General features: G+C 52.8%; 1 protein-coding gene across 1 annotated transcript; it reads left to right on the plus strand.

Annotated features, from left to right (window-relative positions):
* The first annotated feature begins 389 nt into the window (after positions 1-389).
* Il13 (interleukin 13) lies at positions 390-2,564 on the plus strand. Its single transcript, XM_004666573.3, has 4 exons — positions 390-563; positions 1,429-1,482; positions 1,843-1,947; positions 2,472-2,564. Exons 1-4 carry the CDS (start codon positions 420-422, stop codon positions 2,562-2,564), a joined length of 396 nt encoding a protein of 131 aa, XP_004666630.3. The 5' UTR covers positions 390-419.
* The last annotated feature ends 15,394 nt before the right edge of the window (positions 2,565-17,958 follow it).

Genomic DNA, 17,958 nt, shown 5'->3' on the forward strand with positions numbered 1-17,958 from the left:
GCCTGACACTTTCGGTGACCTGAAGGGGTCTGGTCTAGGGACATGAGCTCAGTATTGGGCCTGCTTTTTGGGCTCTGAAGAGTCTCCAGGTAACTCCGCTGGAGCTGGCATTGCTCTTAGGGCCTCTTGACAACCTGGAAGTAGCCGCTCAGATGTTGCAAACTTTCCTAGACCCTTCTCAATAAATCCACAAAATCAAACTTTTTCCTTTATACGGCACTGGATTTTCCAAAAAGTGAAAAATCAAGATGAGTAAAGATGTGGTTTGCAGATAATACCCGACAAAGCGGAGGCCAGGGCGAGGGCGTCACCACTGGGGACTATAAAAGCTGCTGCCAGAGGATGGGGCCACCAGCCACTCCGCTCAGGCCAGCCCACAGCACGTCCATCCTTGGGTCCTCCTGGTGGCTCTGGGCTTCATGGCGCTCTGGGTGACTGCGGTCCTCGCTCTCGCCTGCTTTGGTGACCTCACCGCCCCAGGCCCCGTGCCATGCTCAGTGCCACCTCTGGTGGCCCTCAGAGAGCTCATCGAGGAGCTGGTCAACATCACACAAGACCAGAAGGTGAGTTGGACTCGGCCGAGGTCTCTCACAGGGCCTGGGGCAGGTTGCCTTGGGAACTGGGGGGCTCATGAGGAAAGAAGACAATTCAGTCTAGGGGTGCAGCAGTATGGATGGAGCTCTGAAGGAGGTGACGGTATCTCTAGGGGGCATCTGCTCCCCTGGTCTGGCCCTCCTTTGCCAGCTCCTGCTCAGCACCCCTGCACAGATGAGGGTAGGCAGGGGTCAGCAGTCCCCTAGAATCATGTGGCGCCTGCCACCTGGACCCCTGGGGCCATCATGTGGCTGCTGTGCATGGCATGTCAGCTACGGCCATTTGACGGCAGGACTCTATCTCCTCAGCTCTTCCCCTCACTGGGAGCCAGCTTGCGATAGCTGGGCACTGGTTACTGCCAGTGCTGGTCCTGGAAGCTTGTCACTTCAACCCCATCAGCACATCTGGACCCGGGCATGGCGGGCTCAGGGAGGTTAACCAACAGGGCATCAGCTACAAGCCAGGCCTGGCTCACGTGGCGTGACTGTGTGCCGAATGCACTGCCACTCTAGAAGGCAAGGACTTGATAATGCCAGGCCCTCACCACCCCCGTGTGATTGGTCCTGGCCAACAGCAGCCTGAGCCCATCCTCCCTCACCTAACCCTGCTCGGGCCTTCCCCACAGGCCCCGGCTTCCTGCCCTGGCTACATACAGTGAGCTTTGAGCTTCGCATAAGGCTGCTCCTTTTCCAGCTGTCACTCAGTTTCCTTCTCAGCTCTGCGTCACCGCCACCTAGTGCTCTGTGCGGACCCAATGCAGGTCGCCTGGCCTGGGCAGGTCGGGACCCCTCCCGGGGACTCGGCTCCTCACGCCTGGTCCCTTTGTCTCCTCAGGCTCCCCTGTGCAACAACAGCATGGTGTGGAGCGCAGACCTCACAGCCGGCGGGGTAAGGACCCTGGGTGGCTGGGGCAGGGTGGCGGGGTGGGGGGGCTTGTAAATCTTGGGCTTCCCCTCCCCCAAGCCCCACTCACGCAGCTGGGGCTTTTCCACCTAAGCCTCCCAGCCGGGTGTGGTGGCTTGTGCGTGGCATTTCAGCACTTGGGAGGCAGAGGCAGGGGGATTGCTATGTGTTTCAGGTCTACATAGTGGGTTCCAGGGGAGCCTGGGCTACAGAATGAGACCCTGCTTCAAACAATCACTTCCCAGAGCTACCCCCCACCCTCCTCCCGATCTAGACCTGCCTCTCACTCTCCCCGCCTGACCAGGCGCCGGCCCGCCCAGACTAACGCACGCCTTTCCTTCCCAGTACTGCGCCGCCCTGGAGTCCCTGGCCAACGTCTCTGGCTGCAGTGCCATTCTCAAGACCCAGAGGATGCTGAGGGGACTGTGCACTCACAAGGCCTCGGCTGGGGTGAGGCCCTCCGACATTGCCCCCCGCCAGCACCCATCCCTGCTGGCCTGCGTTCCCCTGGGAGCTCCAGGAGAATAAGGCCTGGGGTCTACTCAAGCCAGGGCTTACTGTGGCAGCAGGGACCCCTAGCCTTTGGGAAATACAGGTCCTGGGCTCCAGGGCTCCTACCTCCTATCTGAGCCTCAGTTTCCACCTCTGTGGAACAGGGGCAACAGCAGTACCTACCCGGAAGGGACTTTAAAAAAAATTATTATTATTAGCATTTTCCATGATTATAAAAAAAAAATCCCATGTTAATTCCCTCCCTCCCCCCCTCACTTTCCCCTTTGAAATTCCACTCTCCATCATATTACCTCCCCATCACAATCATTGTACTTACATATATACAATATCAAGTTATTAAGTACCCTCCTCCCGGAAGGGACTTTTGTGCAGGCCGCTTGTGACAGTCCCAGGAAAGCCCCTGGCTGGTCATCCTCGCCTCTGGCACCCCGGGAACACGCTGGTCTCTGTCGTGCCCACAGGGTTCCAGCTTACCAGACACAAAAATCGAAGTGGCCCAGTTCATCAAGACCCTCCTCCAGTACTCACGGAAACTTTTCCGCAACCCAAACTGAAGCGTGAGACACAGAGAGGCCCGTGGAGATTCCAGCTGCAGATCCGACTTTTCCTTTTCGTGTCAGACGTTTCTTGGGGAGCCAGGGAGGATGGGTGGGGAGGGGTGACATTGCCTTAGTTTAGACCTCAGCCTGTGCTACCTGCCCTGTGCCCAGGACTCCAGGCCGGAGAGACCAGGGCAGAAGACACGACCCACACGTGCCCCCTCTCTAGAGCGAACGGTAGCATTACAGTGGGTGCCACCCTGTGGCAAGAGAGGGACCCACTTCACGCAGGGCAACTGAAGCAGAGAGCAGCTTGGGCACCTTTCTCCTTGGTTTTATTTATTATGGTTGTGTGTTATTTAAATGTGTTTGTCAGTGCTGGGGTGAGGAGACGGTTGCTATCTGAGCCCCAAGACTTGGGGCTCCAGCACCGAAGCAACAGGATCCCGTGTCCCCAGCAACAAGTACTGTGCACAGAACTCTACCTCACTGGGGATCTCTGGGCCTCATCCAAGGCAGGCAGCAGGACAGAGGACAGCACTCTTGTCCACCAGCCAGCAGCCAACCCTCAGCTATGGAGTAATTTATTGTTTTTGTCCTCATATTTAAAGTTAAGTATTAAATGTGTTAGCAAAGGGTTAATGATATATGGTAGAGATGGTACTTGGAGAGCTCTCATTGACTCTCAAACTGGAAACCAGAAATAAAGACGGTGGCGGACCAGCCCGTTTGTGCTTGCTTGCTTTATTTTGGCCCTTGGGGATGCTGGTCTGTGGTCTCAAGATGGGGCGCTCTGCGTGTGGGAGGCAGGCTCCCCGTAGGAGGGGCCGGGCCGAAAGCTAGACGTGAACCCTCAGGGCAGGAACCCTCCTGCCCACTGCCGGCTACAAGCGGAGGAAGCTCGGGCCACGATGGCGGGGTTCCGTGACGACATCTGGGGCAGGCGAGGACCGCGTGGGAATCTCCTAGTGACTGGCCAGCTCTGTCTGTACCAGCCACACACTCTTGCATGCCCCTCACCAGTCCCAGGCACAAGCAGGCTCTGAGGTCCAAGAGCAGGCAACTTGTCCAAGGTCGCATGCCAGTAAGGAGCAAAACCAGGGCTGGGATGCTCAGTGGGTAGAGCACTTATTGCGCAAGCACGGGGCGTCAGGCCCATCCCCAGCGCCCATAGAGAAGCGGGGCGTGGTCCCCCATGCCTGCAGTCCCAGCCCTGGGGACGGAGAGGGAGAAGACTCCCCAGAGCTTGTGGGCTAGCTCGTCTAACCAAACTGGTGAGTTCCAGATTCAGTAAGGGACCCTGTCTCAAGAAAATAAGATTAAGCCGGGCGTGGTGGCGCACGCCTTTAATCCCAGCACAGGAGGCACAGGTAGGAGGATCGCTGTGAGTTCGAGGCCACCCAGAGACTACAGAGTGAATTCCAGGTCAGCCTGGGCTACAGCGAGAACCTACCTCGAAAAACAGAAACAAAAAAAGAAAGAAAATCAGATAAAGAGTGATTGAGGTGCTAGAGAGATGGCTTAGCAGTTCAGGCACTTGCCTGAAGAGCCTAACAACTTAGGTTCGATTCCCCAGCACCCAGCACCCATGTAGTACCAGGTGTACAGAGTGGCACATGTGTCTGGAGTTTGTTTGCAGCATTCATTCTCTCACTCTCCTTTTAAAAAATATTTATTTATTTGTCAGAGGGTTGGGGAGGGAGGCAGATAAAGAGACTAGACACGCCAGGTCCTCTAGCCACAAACTCCAGATTTATGCGCCACCTTGTGGATCTGGTTTATGTGGGTCCTGGGGAATGCAACCTGGGTGCTCAGGCTTTGCAGGCAAGCTTCTTAACCGCTAAGCCATCTCTCCAGCACCCCCTTTTTTTTGTTTGTTTTCTGAAGTAATGTCTCACTGTAGCTCAGGCTGACCTGGGATTTTGTAGTCTCAGGGTGGCCTTGAACTGACAGTGATTCTCCTACTTCTGCCTCTGAAGTGCTGGGATTTAAGGGGTGCACCACCATACCCGGCTTACAGTTTTTGATTTTTTGAGGTGGGGTCTCACTCTAGATCAGGCTGACCTGGAATTCACTCTGTATTCTCAGGCTGGCCTTGAACTCACAGCGATCCTCCTACTTCTGCCTCTTGAGTGCTGAGATTAAAAGTGTGTGCCACCATGCCCTGCTCAAAATAATATATTTTTTAAAGTAATTGAGAAAGGCATCTAACATCAACCCCCAACCTCCACATGCACAGACACACATACAAAAAAAAAAAAAGGAGCAAAATCAGAGTTTGACCCCAAAATTCATTCCAACTCCAAAGTCCACCCTCATTCCCACTGTCTCTCAAAGGTCACCTGCAGGGCTGGAGAGAGGGCTCAGCAGCTACAGGTGATGGAGAGCAGAGTTGTGAAGGGAGTGAAAGGGGAAGGAAAATATCATAGTTTATTGTCTGTAAGTATAGAAGCTGTCAATAAAAAAAAAAAATTTTTAAGGCCACCTGCGTTTGCCAGAATGTGTACTTTCTCTCCAGAATAGTGTTGTCAGCCTGTGTGGATATGCCGTGTGCTGACAGAAAGTTCACTACTTACTTTTTTTTTTCTCAATTTTTATTAACATTTTCCATGATAATACAAAATATCCCATGGTAATACCCTACCTGCCCCTCCTTTCCCCTTTGAAACCCTATTCTCCATCTTATCCCCTTCCCATCTCAATCAGTCTCTCTTTTATTTTGATGTCATGATCTTCTCCTCCTCTTATGATGGTCTTGTGTAGGGAGTGTCAGGCACTGTGAGGTCATGGGCATCCAGGCCATTTTGTGTCTGGAGGAGCATGTTGTAAGGAGTCCTACCCTTCCTTTGGCTCTTACATTCTTTCCGCCACCTCTTCCGCATTAGACCACTACTTACTTTCTGAGAACAGCGCATTGAATTTCTGGACCTTCTCGATCGTGAGGGCACCGTCGCCCCTCCGTGAACCAGGACATGTGCGGCTGCCGACCGGGCGGGAGTGGGAGGCCACAGTGGGCAGCCCCGGGCTGAGGCCCTGGCAAACTGCACCTCACAGCAGCTCGCTCTGAACTTCCCTTGCTGGAACCAACAGCATCTGCAGGTGCCAGCCAAAGCCATGCCAGCATCTTCGGAGGTGCCCAGAGCAGGAAGAGGGGCAGCTCTGCGGCAGGTAGCGGGCTGTCAAGGCCCACTCTCAAACTCACCATGACCCGCCCAGGTGCCCCAGAGCTCACGGTCACTTGTCATCTGAGCAATGACAGAACTTGGCTGGCTGCTCGGGAATCGGTCCCCCTTCCTGGCTCCATAGCCACCCAGGAGGGACTGGAAGAGCCAAGCCAGTGGTGCTGGAGCCCGGCTGCTGCGCAGGGCAGAGACCCTGGGGAGGGCCGCGGAGTGTGCAGAACAGGGCAGAACCAGCTTTCAGTGGCACAGAGAGGGTTCCGCACACGTGCCCCACTGCATTTGCTGAGGAGCGCAGGCGTCGCATCTGGACTTGTGATCACAAGGCATTGATAGCATCCATGCCTGGCTTAGCAGCAGGAGGAGCTCTGAAGGGTGCAGAGGGAGCTGGAGCTCCACCGGGAGGGAGAGAGGCTAGAGAGTCACGGACAGGGGAATGGCGCTGATCTCAGCTTCTGTCTCCACTCACGGTCTAGGGTTTTAGCTGGGAGGGTGTTTTTAAATGATACCATTTTGTGTATGTGTGTGACGTGAATGCACGTATGTGTGCACGCATGCTCATATGCATGTGAGCATACATGGAGGAGGGCTGCGGGTACATGCGCATGGGTGTGTGCATGCCCGTGGAGGTCAGAGATCAATGACAATGATCATTGTCTTCCTCAATCACTCTCCACCTTTTTTTTTTTTTTTTTTGGTGGCAGGGTCTCGCAGAACCCATGACCCACCAATTCACCCAGACAAGCCAGTCAGCAAATGCTGGCTTCCTCCTGTCCCAGCCTCCCCAGTCATAGGATTATAACACGTGTCACTTCCTCTCGCTTTTTCAGAGGGTATTGGGGATCTGAACTCAAGTCCTCATGCTTGCGAGCACTTTCCTGACTGAGCTGTCTCCCCCGCCCCATGGATTTGTTTTCAGATCTGGGCAATGCATCCTTAGGCAGCATCACCTCTGGCCAGGTCCTCTCCCGACCAAGACACTGGCCTGACTGCCCAAGTGAGGCCAGTGGCTCTTCCACTGCAATGCCCCTGGAGGCCTCCTGGTCAGCGGCTGCCTGGGGGAGGGTTCTTTAGGAATTTAAAAAAAAATGTTTGTTTTTGTTGTTTTTGAGGTAGGGACTCACTCTTGTCCAGGCTGACCTGGAACTCACTTTGTAGTCCTAGGCTGGCCTGGAACTCACAGAGATCTTGGTACGTCTGTCTCCCCAGTGCTGGGATTAAAGGTGTGCGCCACCATGCCCAGCTTTATTTTTTTTTTAAGATTTTATTCTTGTTTATTTATTTATTAGAGAGAGAGAGAGAGAGAATGAGAATGGGTGCGCCAGGGCCTCCAGCTACTGCCACTGCAAACGACCTCCAGACACAGGCACCTCCATGTGCAGCTGGCTTATGTGGGACCAGGAGAATTGAACCTGGGTCCTTAGACTTCGCAGGCATGTGCCTTAAGTGCTAAACCCTACTTTATTTTTCCTTTAGTACTTTTCTTTTGAGGAAGGGTCTCCCTCTCACTCTTACACAGGCTAACCTGGTATTCATGATGTAGTCTCAGGCGGGCCTTGAACTCACAGCAATCCTCCTACCTTGGCCTCCCAAGTGCTGGGATTACCACCACAGCCAGCTCCTTTAGGATTAAAAAAAATATTTTTATTTGTTTGTGAGCATAGAGGGAAAGAGAAAGAGAGGGAGGGAGGCAGAGTTACTGTGGGCTCACCAGGGCTTCTTGCCATTGCAAACGAAGTCCAGACACATGAGCCACTTTGTGCATCTGGACTTATATGGGTACTGGGGCATTGAACCTGGGATGTCAAGCTTTGCCAGCAAGCACCTTTAATCATTGAGTCATCTCTCCAGTCCCCCTTAGGAATTAAATATATATATATATATTTAATTTATATTTAATTTATATATTTAAATATATATATTTGAGCAAGCAAGAGATGAAAAAAGACAGACATACAAAGAGAGATAGACAGGGAGAGAATGGATGTGCCAGGGCCTCTGGCCACTGCAAAACGAACTCCAGAAGCATGGGCCACCTTGTGCATCTGGTTTACATGGGTCCTGGGGAATCAAACCAAGAAGATCCTTTTGGCTTTGCAGGCAAACGCCTTCACCAGTAAGCCATCTCTCCGGGCCCCCTTAGGAATTTTTGAAGGGCATTTATTGTGGAGGGCCTCCGGTGGAATTGCACTGGAAGAGTCTCTGTCCTCGCGTTGGACAGACAGCGCTATGCCAGACCCTACCACTAGGGGTCCACAGCTCGCCACAGCCTCGGTCCCTCGACTTCTGAGACCTGCAGACCAGGGCGGGGCACCCAGGGTCCTCCAGGGCACCAGCCGCTGGACACAGCCGCAGAGCCAAGCTGCTGTTGGTGATAGGAGGGGGTGGTCTGGCCGGGAAGGAACGAAAGAAGACACAGGGAAAAACGAATAGACGGCAGCAGGAAGGTTTGGGGGCATCGCGGGTGGGCCTGGCCCTGGGGCTGTCTGCGGGGAGCTTCCGCTCACCATAGGAGCAGCCTTGTCCCGCACACAAGGCGAACCCCGACAGGGCCCAGCCAGGAGGAACCGGAGAGTTGCCAGGTGAGGGGGAGGCGGGGTGGCCGGGATGCAGGATGCCAGCCTCTCGGCACCCCAGACCCGGGGTTCAACGAGAGGGACTGGGCCCCAAAGGAAAAGTGAGACACACGCTTTCCAGTGAACTCAGCAGCAAACACCTCTGCCTGTGAACCCAGGTGTCAGAAAACACTCCCCACACGTGGGTAGAGATGGCTCAATGGTTAAGGCACTTTCCTGCAAAGCCCAACCACCCGGGTTTGATTCCCCAGTACCCACATAAAGCCAGATGCATGCATTTGGAGTCTGTTTGCAATGGCTGGAGGCCCTGGCACACCCATTCTCTGTTTCTCTTTTATCTTTCTGTGCTTGAAAATAAATAAATATATATATATATATATGATAAATACATATATAAAAATAATAAGTACACATATATTAAATATATATATAATAAATATAATAAATAAATAAATATAAATAAATAAATACATATATATAAATACATATGAAAACAGTCCCAGGGTTTCTCTGAGGCTGTCCCTGAGCTGCTCAGGACACTGAGGAGTCGTGCATCAGTCCTCTTGTGCCAAGGGACAGCTAGAAGCTGGGGCTTATCAAGTCACCGGCTTATCATATCTGGCTCATGATCATGGGAGAGAGCCCTTCTGCTCTGCCTCTCCCGTTAGTTGGTCAGTGGTAACAGCTCGACGCCTCCCTTCTAAGAAAGGGGTGGGCAGAGGCTGGCCACACGCTCATGGGACCTCCCAGCCAGGGACAGCCTGGTAGTGGGTTAGCCTTGCCTTTGGACCCGCAGGACTGGGGTTGTGTCCATTGTCAGACGCTCCCTCCTCATACTGCCCTCTCTTCCTCTGAAAAAGTAAAAGTCACAAGGCCTCATTATCTCCATTCATTTCTCAGCTCCACCCAAAAGTGACAGAGCACATGGTTTGCAACGAACTTTCCCAGATCAACAGATTTCTCGGCAGCGAGGGAGGCCCGGGAGGAAGCCATTCAAAATCCCAGAAGCGGTTTTCAACGTTCTGCCTCACTTTCTGTCGCTCTGTCCCTTCCCCTCCACGGTGCCTTCTCTTGTGGAAAGTGATTCTGTCACGGAGTGGCTCAGATATGTCCCCAGCCCTGCCCTGCCCGGGGTGCTGTGTGGTCCGGTGAATCTGGTCATCTCTGCTCCGTGTATCACTGCGGACTAGTGTGCAGGGGCCACATAGCTGTTCCTGAAGCCCTCATGGGGTGTCAGCCCACGCCAGCCCTAGTGGCCCCTGTAGGCCTGTAGTTGTTGAGCGCTCTGACCAGAATATCCATTGTGCCTGGCCCGGCCCAGCCCAGGCCCACACCAGAGAAACTCCAGTGACCCTACATGGGTGTGGGGGGGGCGGGGAGAGTTCCCACTTACCCATTCTCCTTTCTTCTAATCTCTGCTTCTTCTATTTTCCCTGTGGAAGGAGAAAGATAAATTTAAATGTAGTAAAGCAAAATGAGGGCTGGAGAGATGGCTTAGCAGTTAAGGTGTGTTGCAGTCCGGTTCGCATTGCTGGTAGAAATCACCCAACCAAAAGCAGCTTCTGGGAAAAAGAGATTTATTTTGGCTTACAGGCTCGAGGGGAAGCTCCATGATGGCAGGGGAGAACGATGGCATGAGCAGAGGGTGGACATCACCCCCTGGCCAACGTAAGGTGGACCACAGCAACAGAAGGGTGTGCCAAACACTGGCATGAGGAAACTGGCTATAAAGCCTATTAGCCCGCCCCCAACAATACACTCCCTCCAGGAGGCATTAATTCCCAAATATCCATCAGCTGGGAACCTAGCATTCAGGTCACCTAAGTTTATGGGGGACACCTGAATCAAACCACCACAAGGTGTTTACCTGCAAAGCCTAAGGACCCAGGTTCGATTCCCCAATACCCTCAGAAGCCAGATGCACAAGGTGGTGCATGTGTCTGGAGTTCATTTGCAGTGGCTGGAGGTCAAGGAGCACCCATTCTCTCTCTCTCTCTCTCTCTCTCTCTTTTTCTCTCGCTCTCAAATAAATAAATAAAATACTTTTTAAAAAGCAAATGAGCTGGGTGTGGTGGTGCACACCTTTAATCCCAGCACTCAGGAGGCAGAGGTAGGAGGATCGCCGTGAGTTCGAGGCCATCCTGAGACTACATAGTTAATTCCAGGTCAGCCTGGACCAGAGTGAGACCCTACCTCAAAAAACAAAAAACAAAACAAACAAACAAGCCAGTTCCTGCAGAGCCTAGGTGGTGAGCTGCAGAGCCTAGGTGGCTGAGCCGCAGCTCACAGTCTGGTTAGAAGACCCACGTCCCTCGCAGGCACTCTGCGGCCTTCAGCTTTAGTTGCAAAGAGATGAGGGCAGAGGGCGCCCTCTTCCCAGGGCCTTCTTCACATGGCTTGTGAAGTAGGGAAGCCATGGATGGGTGATGGGGCAAGGTGGGCAACTTGTTCAGCTCTGAGGGTGATGTAACACTGGAGCCCTGGGGACAGATGAAAACTACCTGTTAACTTCACCCAGCTTCTTTCTGTGTCTGGAGACAGACTTCCAGCTGCTCCTCAAGGAAGAGAGAAGGCCATGACCTACACAGTCCCTGCGCACAAGCCCAGTCTGGGGTCAGCCCTGGCTCCTCTGGCCCCTCCTCCTTAGATGTAGGTCCCTTGGACGGAGTCACCTCAGGGTCTGTGCTGGGTCCCTTAGCTTGCCCTCTTGGGGACACAGGCAGAACGTACAGCCAGGAGCTCAGGGCAAGAACTTCTGGGTAAAATCAACTCTGGTTTCAAGTGCCACTGTGTCCTTGACTTCCAGTGTTATTTGGGCCAAGTCTCAGAGCTTTGTTCATTCCATAATAGTGCACTGCACCATTCTAGGGGCTGGGAAGCCATTGTGGGCACAGCTAAAAGCTCAGGGATGTTGGTGGCCCTGAAGGCCATGGAGGAGACAAGACGGTGCATACAGGAGGAAAAGCATCGGGGTGGACGGCTCTGCAAGGGCCAAAGCCTGGACCACAGACAGCTGGGGCTGCCCTTCTGCTCGAGAGACTTGCTTGTCCAGTGGGGTGGCTCACACCTGACGTCCCTGAACTTGGGAGGTGAGGGCAGGAGGAGCAGGAGTTCAAGGCCAGCCTTTGCTATGCTACATAGCTAGTCAGAGTCTGCCTGGGCCACATGAAACCCTGTCGAGAGAAAGGAAGGAAGGAAGGAAGGAAAGAAAGAAAGAAGGAAAGAGGCAAAGAAAGAGAGAAAGAGAAAGAAAGGAAGGAGGGAAGGAGAGAGGGAAGAAAGGAAGGAAGGTAGGGAACGAGTAAATTAAGAAAGGGGGGGGAAGGGGCCTAATTGGCTCAAATGGAGTGGGTAAGGATCCTCAGAGACACTCCAGGCCTCCTAGTGCAGGCCATATCTGACTCAAGTTTTGTCTTTTTAAATAGCATATGCCTTTTTAATATTTTATTTCTATTTATTTATGGGAGAGGGAGAGAATGGGCATGCTAGGGCCTCTAGCAGCTGCACATAAACTCCAGATGCATGTGCCACTATGTGCATCTGGCTTACATGGGTTCTTGGGAGTCCAACCTGGGTCCTTAGGCTTCACAAGCAAGTGCCTTAACCACTAAGCCATCTATCTAGCCCAAGTTTTTTGTTTTTGTTTTTGTTTTTTTTCATGGAGAGAGAGAGAGAGAGAAAGAGAACAGATGCCTCTATCAACTGTAAAGAAACTCCAACAGCCGGGCATGGTGGTGCACGCCTTTAATCCCAGCACTCAGAAGGCAGAGGTAGGAGGATTGCCATGAGTTCAAGGCCACCCTGAGATGACAGAGTTAATTCCAGGTCAGCCTGGACCAGAGTGAGACCCTACCTTGAAAAACCAAAACCAAAAAAAAAAAAAAAAAGAAAAGAAAGAAAGAAAATAAAGAAATTCCAGATGCATACACAGGCACATCTAGTTTCACGTAGGTGGTGGGTAATCAAAACTGGGTCCTGGGCTGGAGAGATAGATGGCTTAGCTGTTAAGGCTCTTGCCTGTGAAGCCTAAGGACCCAGGTTTGATTTTCCAGGTCCCACATAGGCCAGATGCACAAGGTGGCATCTGGAGTTCATTTGCAGCAGCTGGAGGCCCTGAAGCACCCATTCTCTCCCTCTCTCTCTTTCTCTTCTTGTATCTCTAATAAATAAATAAAAATAAAAGTTAGAAAACTTAAAGACTAGGTTATTAGGCTTTCAAGCAAGTGCCCATCTCTCTAGCCTCCTGACTCAAGTTTTAAGAGAGCCATTCTGGCTACTGGGCAAGGTGAGGAACGAGTGGCTCCAGGGTGAGACTAGACGACCAGGCTCTTGAAGACGCCCACGTGGGAAAGGGGGACAGACACGGCCCTGGAAGTGAGAAGTGATCCATTCCATTCTAGAGAGTATGTGTACAATTGTACAATTCATGTGTAGGCTTATGTACTTATAATTTATAGGGGTTACATAAACATATGTACTGCAAATTATAGATATAAATATATAATTGTTAAACAGGCATGAACAATTAAAATATTTTGTTTGTATTAGTTAGCTAGAAAGAGAGAGAGAATGAGCACACCAGGGTAAGCATCTGGCTTACATGGGTACTGGGGAATCAAACTTGGGGCCTTAGGCTTCGTGGGCAAGTGCCTTAACCACTAAGCCATCTCTCCAGTCTGCATGGAACATTTTAATGAATAAATGTCATATGTACTTAAATTTACCATTCACATACATTTTTTTTTCCTATTTGAGGCAGGGTTTTCTCTAACCCAGGCTGGCCTGGAACTCACTCTGTAGTCCCAGGCTGGCCTCAAACTTCTCCTATCTACATTTTTTTTTTTCCTTTTGCAGTAATGGGGATTAAACTCCTTGCCTCTTACATGCTAGGCAAGTGCTCCGCCACTGAGCTAATCTCTCTACGCCACATCAGTTTTTTTAATTTTGTACTACAGAAAATTTCAAACACAGAAGTTACTCCCAGTCATCCATTATCCACTCTTAAGAGTTAGCAGTCGGGCTGGAGAGACGGCTTAGCGGTTAAGCGCTTGCCTATGAAGCCTAAGGACCCCGGCTCGAGGCTCCATTCCCCAGGACCCACATTAGCCAGATGCACAAGGGGGCGCACGTGTCTGGAGTTCGTTTGCAGTGGCTGGAAGCCCTGGCGTGCCCATTCTCTCTCTCTATCTGCTTCTTTCTCTCTCTGTCGCTTTCAAATAAAAATAAAAACAAAAATTTTAAAAAAAGAGCTAGCAGTCAATGGCCACTTCTGTGCCATCCTCACTCCCACCCTCACAACTGACATTGACATTATATCTGGGCTGGGGATGGGGTTTGACTAGGGGTGTCTTGTGAGGTTTTCGTGAGCTGAGGAAGCCCTATGTTTGCGTGTATTCCAAGGCAGAATCATGAACCCCACTTTGACCCCCTTGCAGCTCTCACCCGTCACACCTCATCCTCTCCAGCAATGCCAGCCACATCACAGGTTCCATTTGGTCTGCTTCCTTCCAGTCCACCCTGTCCCAAGCCTGCTCTTAAGACATCTGTCTGATGTCACCACTCACCATTGCGTCACTCCATGCAGCTGAAGTGATGCATCTGCCCTGGCCTCGCCTCGCCGCTGTGGACCGCTCACCTCTGCTTCTTGACACACAGGGCCCTGGTCAGGCTACCTGCCCATCTTCCGGCATGGCTGGAGAGTGGCCGGCTGCTTTTTGTCTCTTGTCTTCCCCTACAATCCCCCTCTACATCCCTGGACACTTCTCCTGGCTCAGAGCCAGGGCACCCTTGGTTCTTCATTCCCCCAGCCCCACAGCTCACCTCTCGCCTCCGGACCCACCTTCTCTTGGGGAGGAAGCTCTCTGCATCTGGAGCAGAAACCTGGGAGCTGCCACTGACTCCTCTCCTGCCCTCCCCACTCAGCCACCCAACTCCAGCTGCTGCGGCCACTGCTACCGGTGAGGCCGCCACAGCTGTTTTGGTGGTTTTTATTTTATTTTATTTTTGGGGTTTTCAAGGTAGGGTTTCACGCTAGTCCAGGCTGACCTGGAATTCACTATGTGTCTCAGGGTGGCCTCGAACTCACAGTGCTCCTCTGAGTACTGGGATTAAAGGCCTGCGCCACCATGCCCAGCCCTTTATGGCTGTTTTTATGCTTAGGTGTTGATTTTTTTTTATGGGCCAGACAGCATACCACGCGCTGGATATTCATTGCCTCACTCAGTCCTCCCACTCCCCTATTATTAGGTCCATTCACAGAGAAGAGACATTGGATAGCAGAGCTTTTCCAAGCTTGCACGAGCCCCGGGGAGCAGAGCTCGGATTCGGGGTAGCCCACTCCGGCTGTTAGGTGCCCCCCTAAACTGCTGTGGAACAGCCCAAGGCCATGGGGCTCCTCACACTATCACATCCCGGCCACACCAGCTTCTCTGTTCAGGACCACCACAGCTTCTAGCCGGTGTCCTCCGTCACCCTCCCTCCGGAGGCCTGGCTTTCTCTCGCCGGCGCCCGGCCTGCCACGTGCTGCCCTGGCTCGCTGTGGAAACCACCTCTTCCCACCTTGCAGCCTGTGAGGAACTGGGAACCGGTCCTCTCCCGGCCCGACCGCCGGGACAGTGAGGCCGGGCTCTGCCCAGCTGGGCTGGGGGCGGCCGGGACAGCCGGGGTTCTAGGGAGCCCTCCAGCCAGGCCTGGGGAGCAAGCCCCCCTGTCAGTCCTGTGCCCGAGACGCGGAAGGCTGGGCTGCTCCTGATCACCTGCCTCCAAAGAGCTTTGGACAGAAGGAGGAGGAGTTGGACATTGGCCTCAGGCTGGCGTAGCAAGCGCTTTGCTGGGCGGCCCACCTCCCCAGCTTAAGTACTTCAACCTTTTTTCTTATTGGCTTAAACTCCAACTTATTTGTTCCTCCAAAAAACCTCACAAGACAGATAGAACTGTCACCCCAGTTCTTGGATGAGACTGCGGGTGTGCCCAAGGCCACATGGGAAGGACCCAGAGCAGGCAGGACTGACAAGTCATGGGAACGCAGAGTGCACACACTCAGCCACGTGCACTGTGACAGACAGATGGAGTGACACGTGCGCAGCCCTCCTCCCCGATCTCCACCTGCTGCTCACAGACGCCCAAAGGGGGCGAGCTGTGGCATTCCTGAAGCGGTGACCTGGAGTTGTGTTGGGCCGGTGGCCGCGGGCAGGAGGTGGCCCGTCTAGTGGGCTCCGGCGGCGCGTGCTGGTTCTCGGCTCTCCCGGGGCGGGGAAGGGCCTGTGGCCGACACGGAGAGCCCAGCACGGCCTCAGCATCCCGTCCGGCTGCTGCGCCACCTCCTGCAGGCTGGCCGCTGCTCTACTTTGTTCCGGACGGTGCAGACAGCCCGCCTCACCGACCTCCGCCTGGCCAGTCCCATCCACACCGCCACACACGGTTGTCCCTGTGGGAAAGGTGGCCCATCTTCTTCTGGTCGTTGAGAGGACTTTTGGGTCACTTCCTGTTGTCTGGGAAAATTCATCTGCTCTTCCCTGGCCTCATCCAACCATCGAAACAAGTAGACAAGCTGTATTCTGCTTCTGAACAAATTGCTCCCCCATTATACATGTATACTTTTTTCTGGCTCATCATCTTTGCCCACAGAGCTTCAAGCCCAGGTCTGACCCTTAGTGGTGGTCAGGAAAACAGAATCCGTGAACAGCTGGCTCTTCCTTTGCCGGTTGGACACTCTGGGGACCTGGCCCTCCCCCTCTTTGTCCCTCTGTGTCCCTGCTTTTCCTAGAGAGCCTGCTTAGCAGGACCCAGCCAGCTCCTGCTTTCATACCCCTTCTGCCTGCTTCACCCCACGGGAGGCTTTGCCGCGGGCTGAAGAGACGCCTGTTCCGGAAGATCCGCCCACACGTGCTTCCCACAGCTTCCACCTGCGCAGCGAAGAGCCAGGTGGACGCAACGGAGGTCGGGCCTTTGTCCTGGCTTTGGAACCAATGGCTATACATCCCTGGAAGAAAAGAATTTAGCCACTGTCACCAGTGCCTGAAAGATAACATTGCTCAAATGTTAAAAATGTATTTGTGGGGCTGGAGAGATGGCTTAGTGGTTAAGCGCTTGCCTGTGAAGCCTAAGGACCCCGGTTCGAGGCTCAGTTCCCCAGGTCCCATGTTAGCCAGATGCACAAGGGGGCGCACGAGTCTGGAGTTTGTTTGCAGAGGCTGGAAGCCCTGGCACGCCCATTCTCTCTCTCTCCCTCTATCTGTCTTTCTCTCTGTGTCTGTTGCTCTCAAATAAATAAATAATAAAAAAAAATTTAAAAAAATGTATTTGTGGCCAGGCGTGGTGGTGCACACCTTTAATCCTGGCACTCGGAAGGCAGAGGAAGGAGGATCACAGTGAGTTTGAGGCCATGCTGAGACTCCTTAGTGAATTCCAGGTCAGCCTGGGCTAGAGTGAGACCCTACCTTGAAAAACCAAAAAAAAAAAAAAAAAAAAAAAAAAAAAAAGCATCTGTGGGCTGGAGAGGTGGTTTAGTGATTAAAGTGCTTACCTATGAAGCCAAAGGACTCAGGTTCAATCCCCCAGTACCACATAAACCAGATGCACAAGGTGGCGCATGTGTCTGGAGTTCATTTGCAGTGGATAGAGGCCCTGGCATGCCCATTTTCTCTCTCTCTCTCTCTCTTTTTCCCTCTCTGGGGCTGGAGAGATGGCTTAGCAGTTAAGGCTCTTGCCTGTGAAGCCATAGAACCCACATTGGACACTCTAGTTCCCATGTCAGCCAGACGCACGATGTGACGCTGGCATGCAAGTTTGCACAGGTGCACGTGTCCAGGGTTAGGGTACAGTGGCCGGGGGCCCTGGTGTGTCAGTTCTCCCTCCCTCCCTCCCCTGTCTTGCTCTTACTCTTTCTTTTTAAAAAATATTTTATTTTTAATTATTTAAGAGAGAGAAAGAATGAGAAAAATTATAAGGAAGGTTTGTATATCATAGTTTTTGTCTGAAGTGCAGGAACAACCTTAGCAACACCATTTCTAGATAATGTCTAAAGGGAGCCAGCATAGGGAGGGATGCCTCCAGAGCAAGGGGCCCGGCCCGGGCGGGGACGCACAGGCAGGGTCCTTTCCTTTCCGCGGAGGATGCGAGAGAGGGGAAGGAACTCTGACCGGGGACCTCTACGTCCAGGCGAATGGCACACCCGTGCGTTCAGTGACAGGGTGAGGCACGAACGAGGCGCCTCACCAGGGCTCCACAGCAGGGTGGGTGGGGGCACTGGCGGGGAACTTGTCAGTGAGTTGGTGAGATTTTTCCTGATGAGCTGAGAACATGTGTAAATTCACTTAAGGGCTGGACAGGTGGCTTAGCGGTTAAGACACTTGACTGCAAAGCCAAAGGACCCACGTTCAAACCCCAGGATCCACGTAAGCCAGGTGCACATAGGGGTGCGTGCATCTGCAGTTCATTTGCAGTGGCTGGAGGCCCTGTTGAGCCCATTCTCTGTCTGTCTCTTTCTCTCTCTCTCTCTCAAATAAATAAAAAATAAAAAAAATTATTAAATTCACTTAAAAAAGGAGCCATTCCCATAGCCTTGGGTGTGTTGGGGGAGGGGCGGGATGACAACCTTCAACCTTGCCTGGGGCCTCCTTACTGGTGAGACCTGCTGGACCCCGGAATAGGTCC

This window comes from Jaculus jaculus, chromosome 6 (assembly GCF_020740685.1).
Source record: "Jaculus jaculus isolate mJacJac1 chromosome 6, mJacJac1.mat.Y.cur, whole genome shotgun sequence".
Lineage (NCBI taxonomy): Eukaryota > Metazoa > Chordata > Mammalia > Rodentia > Dipodidae > Jaculus > Jaculus jaculus.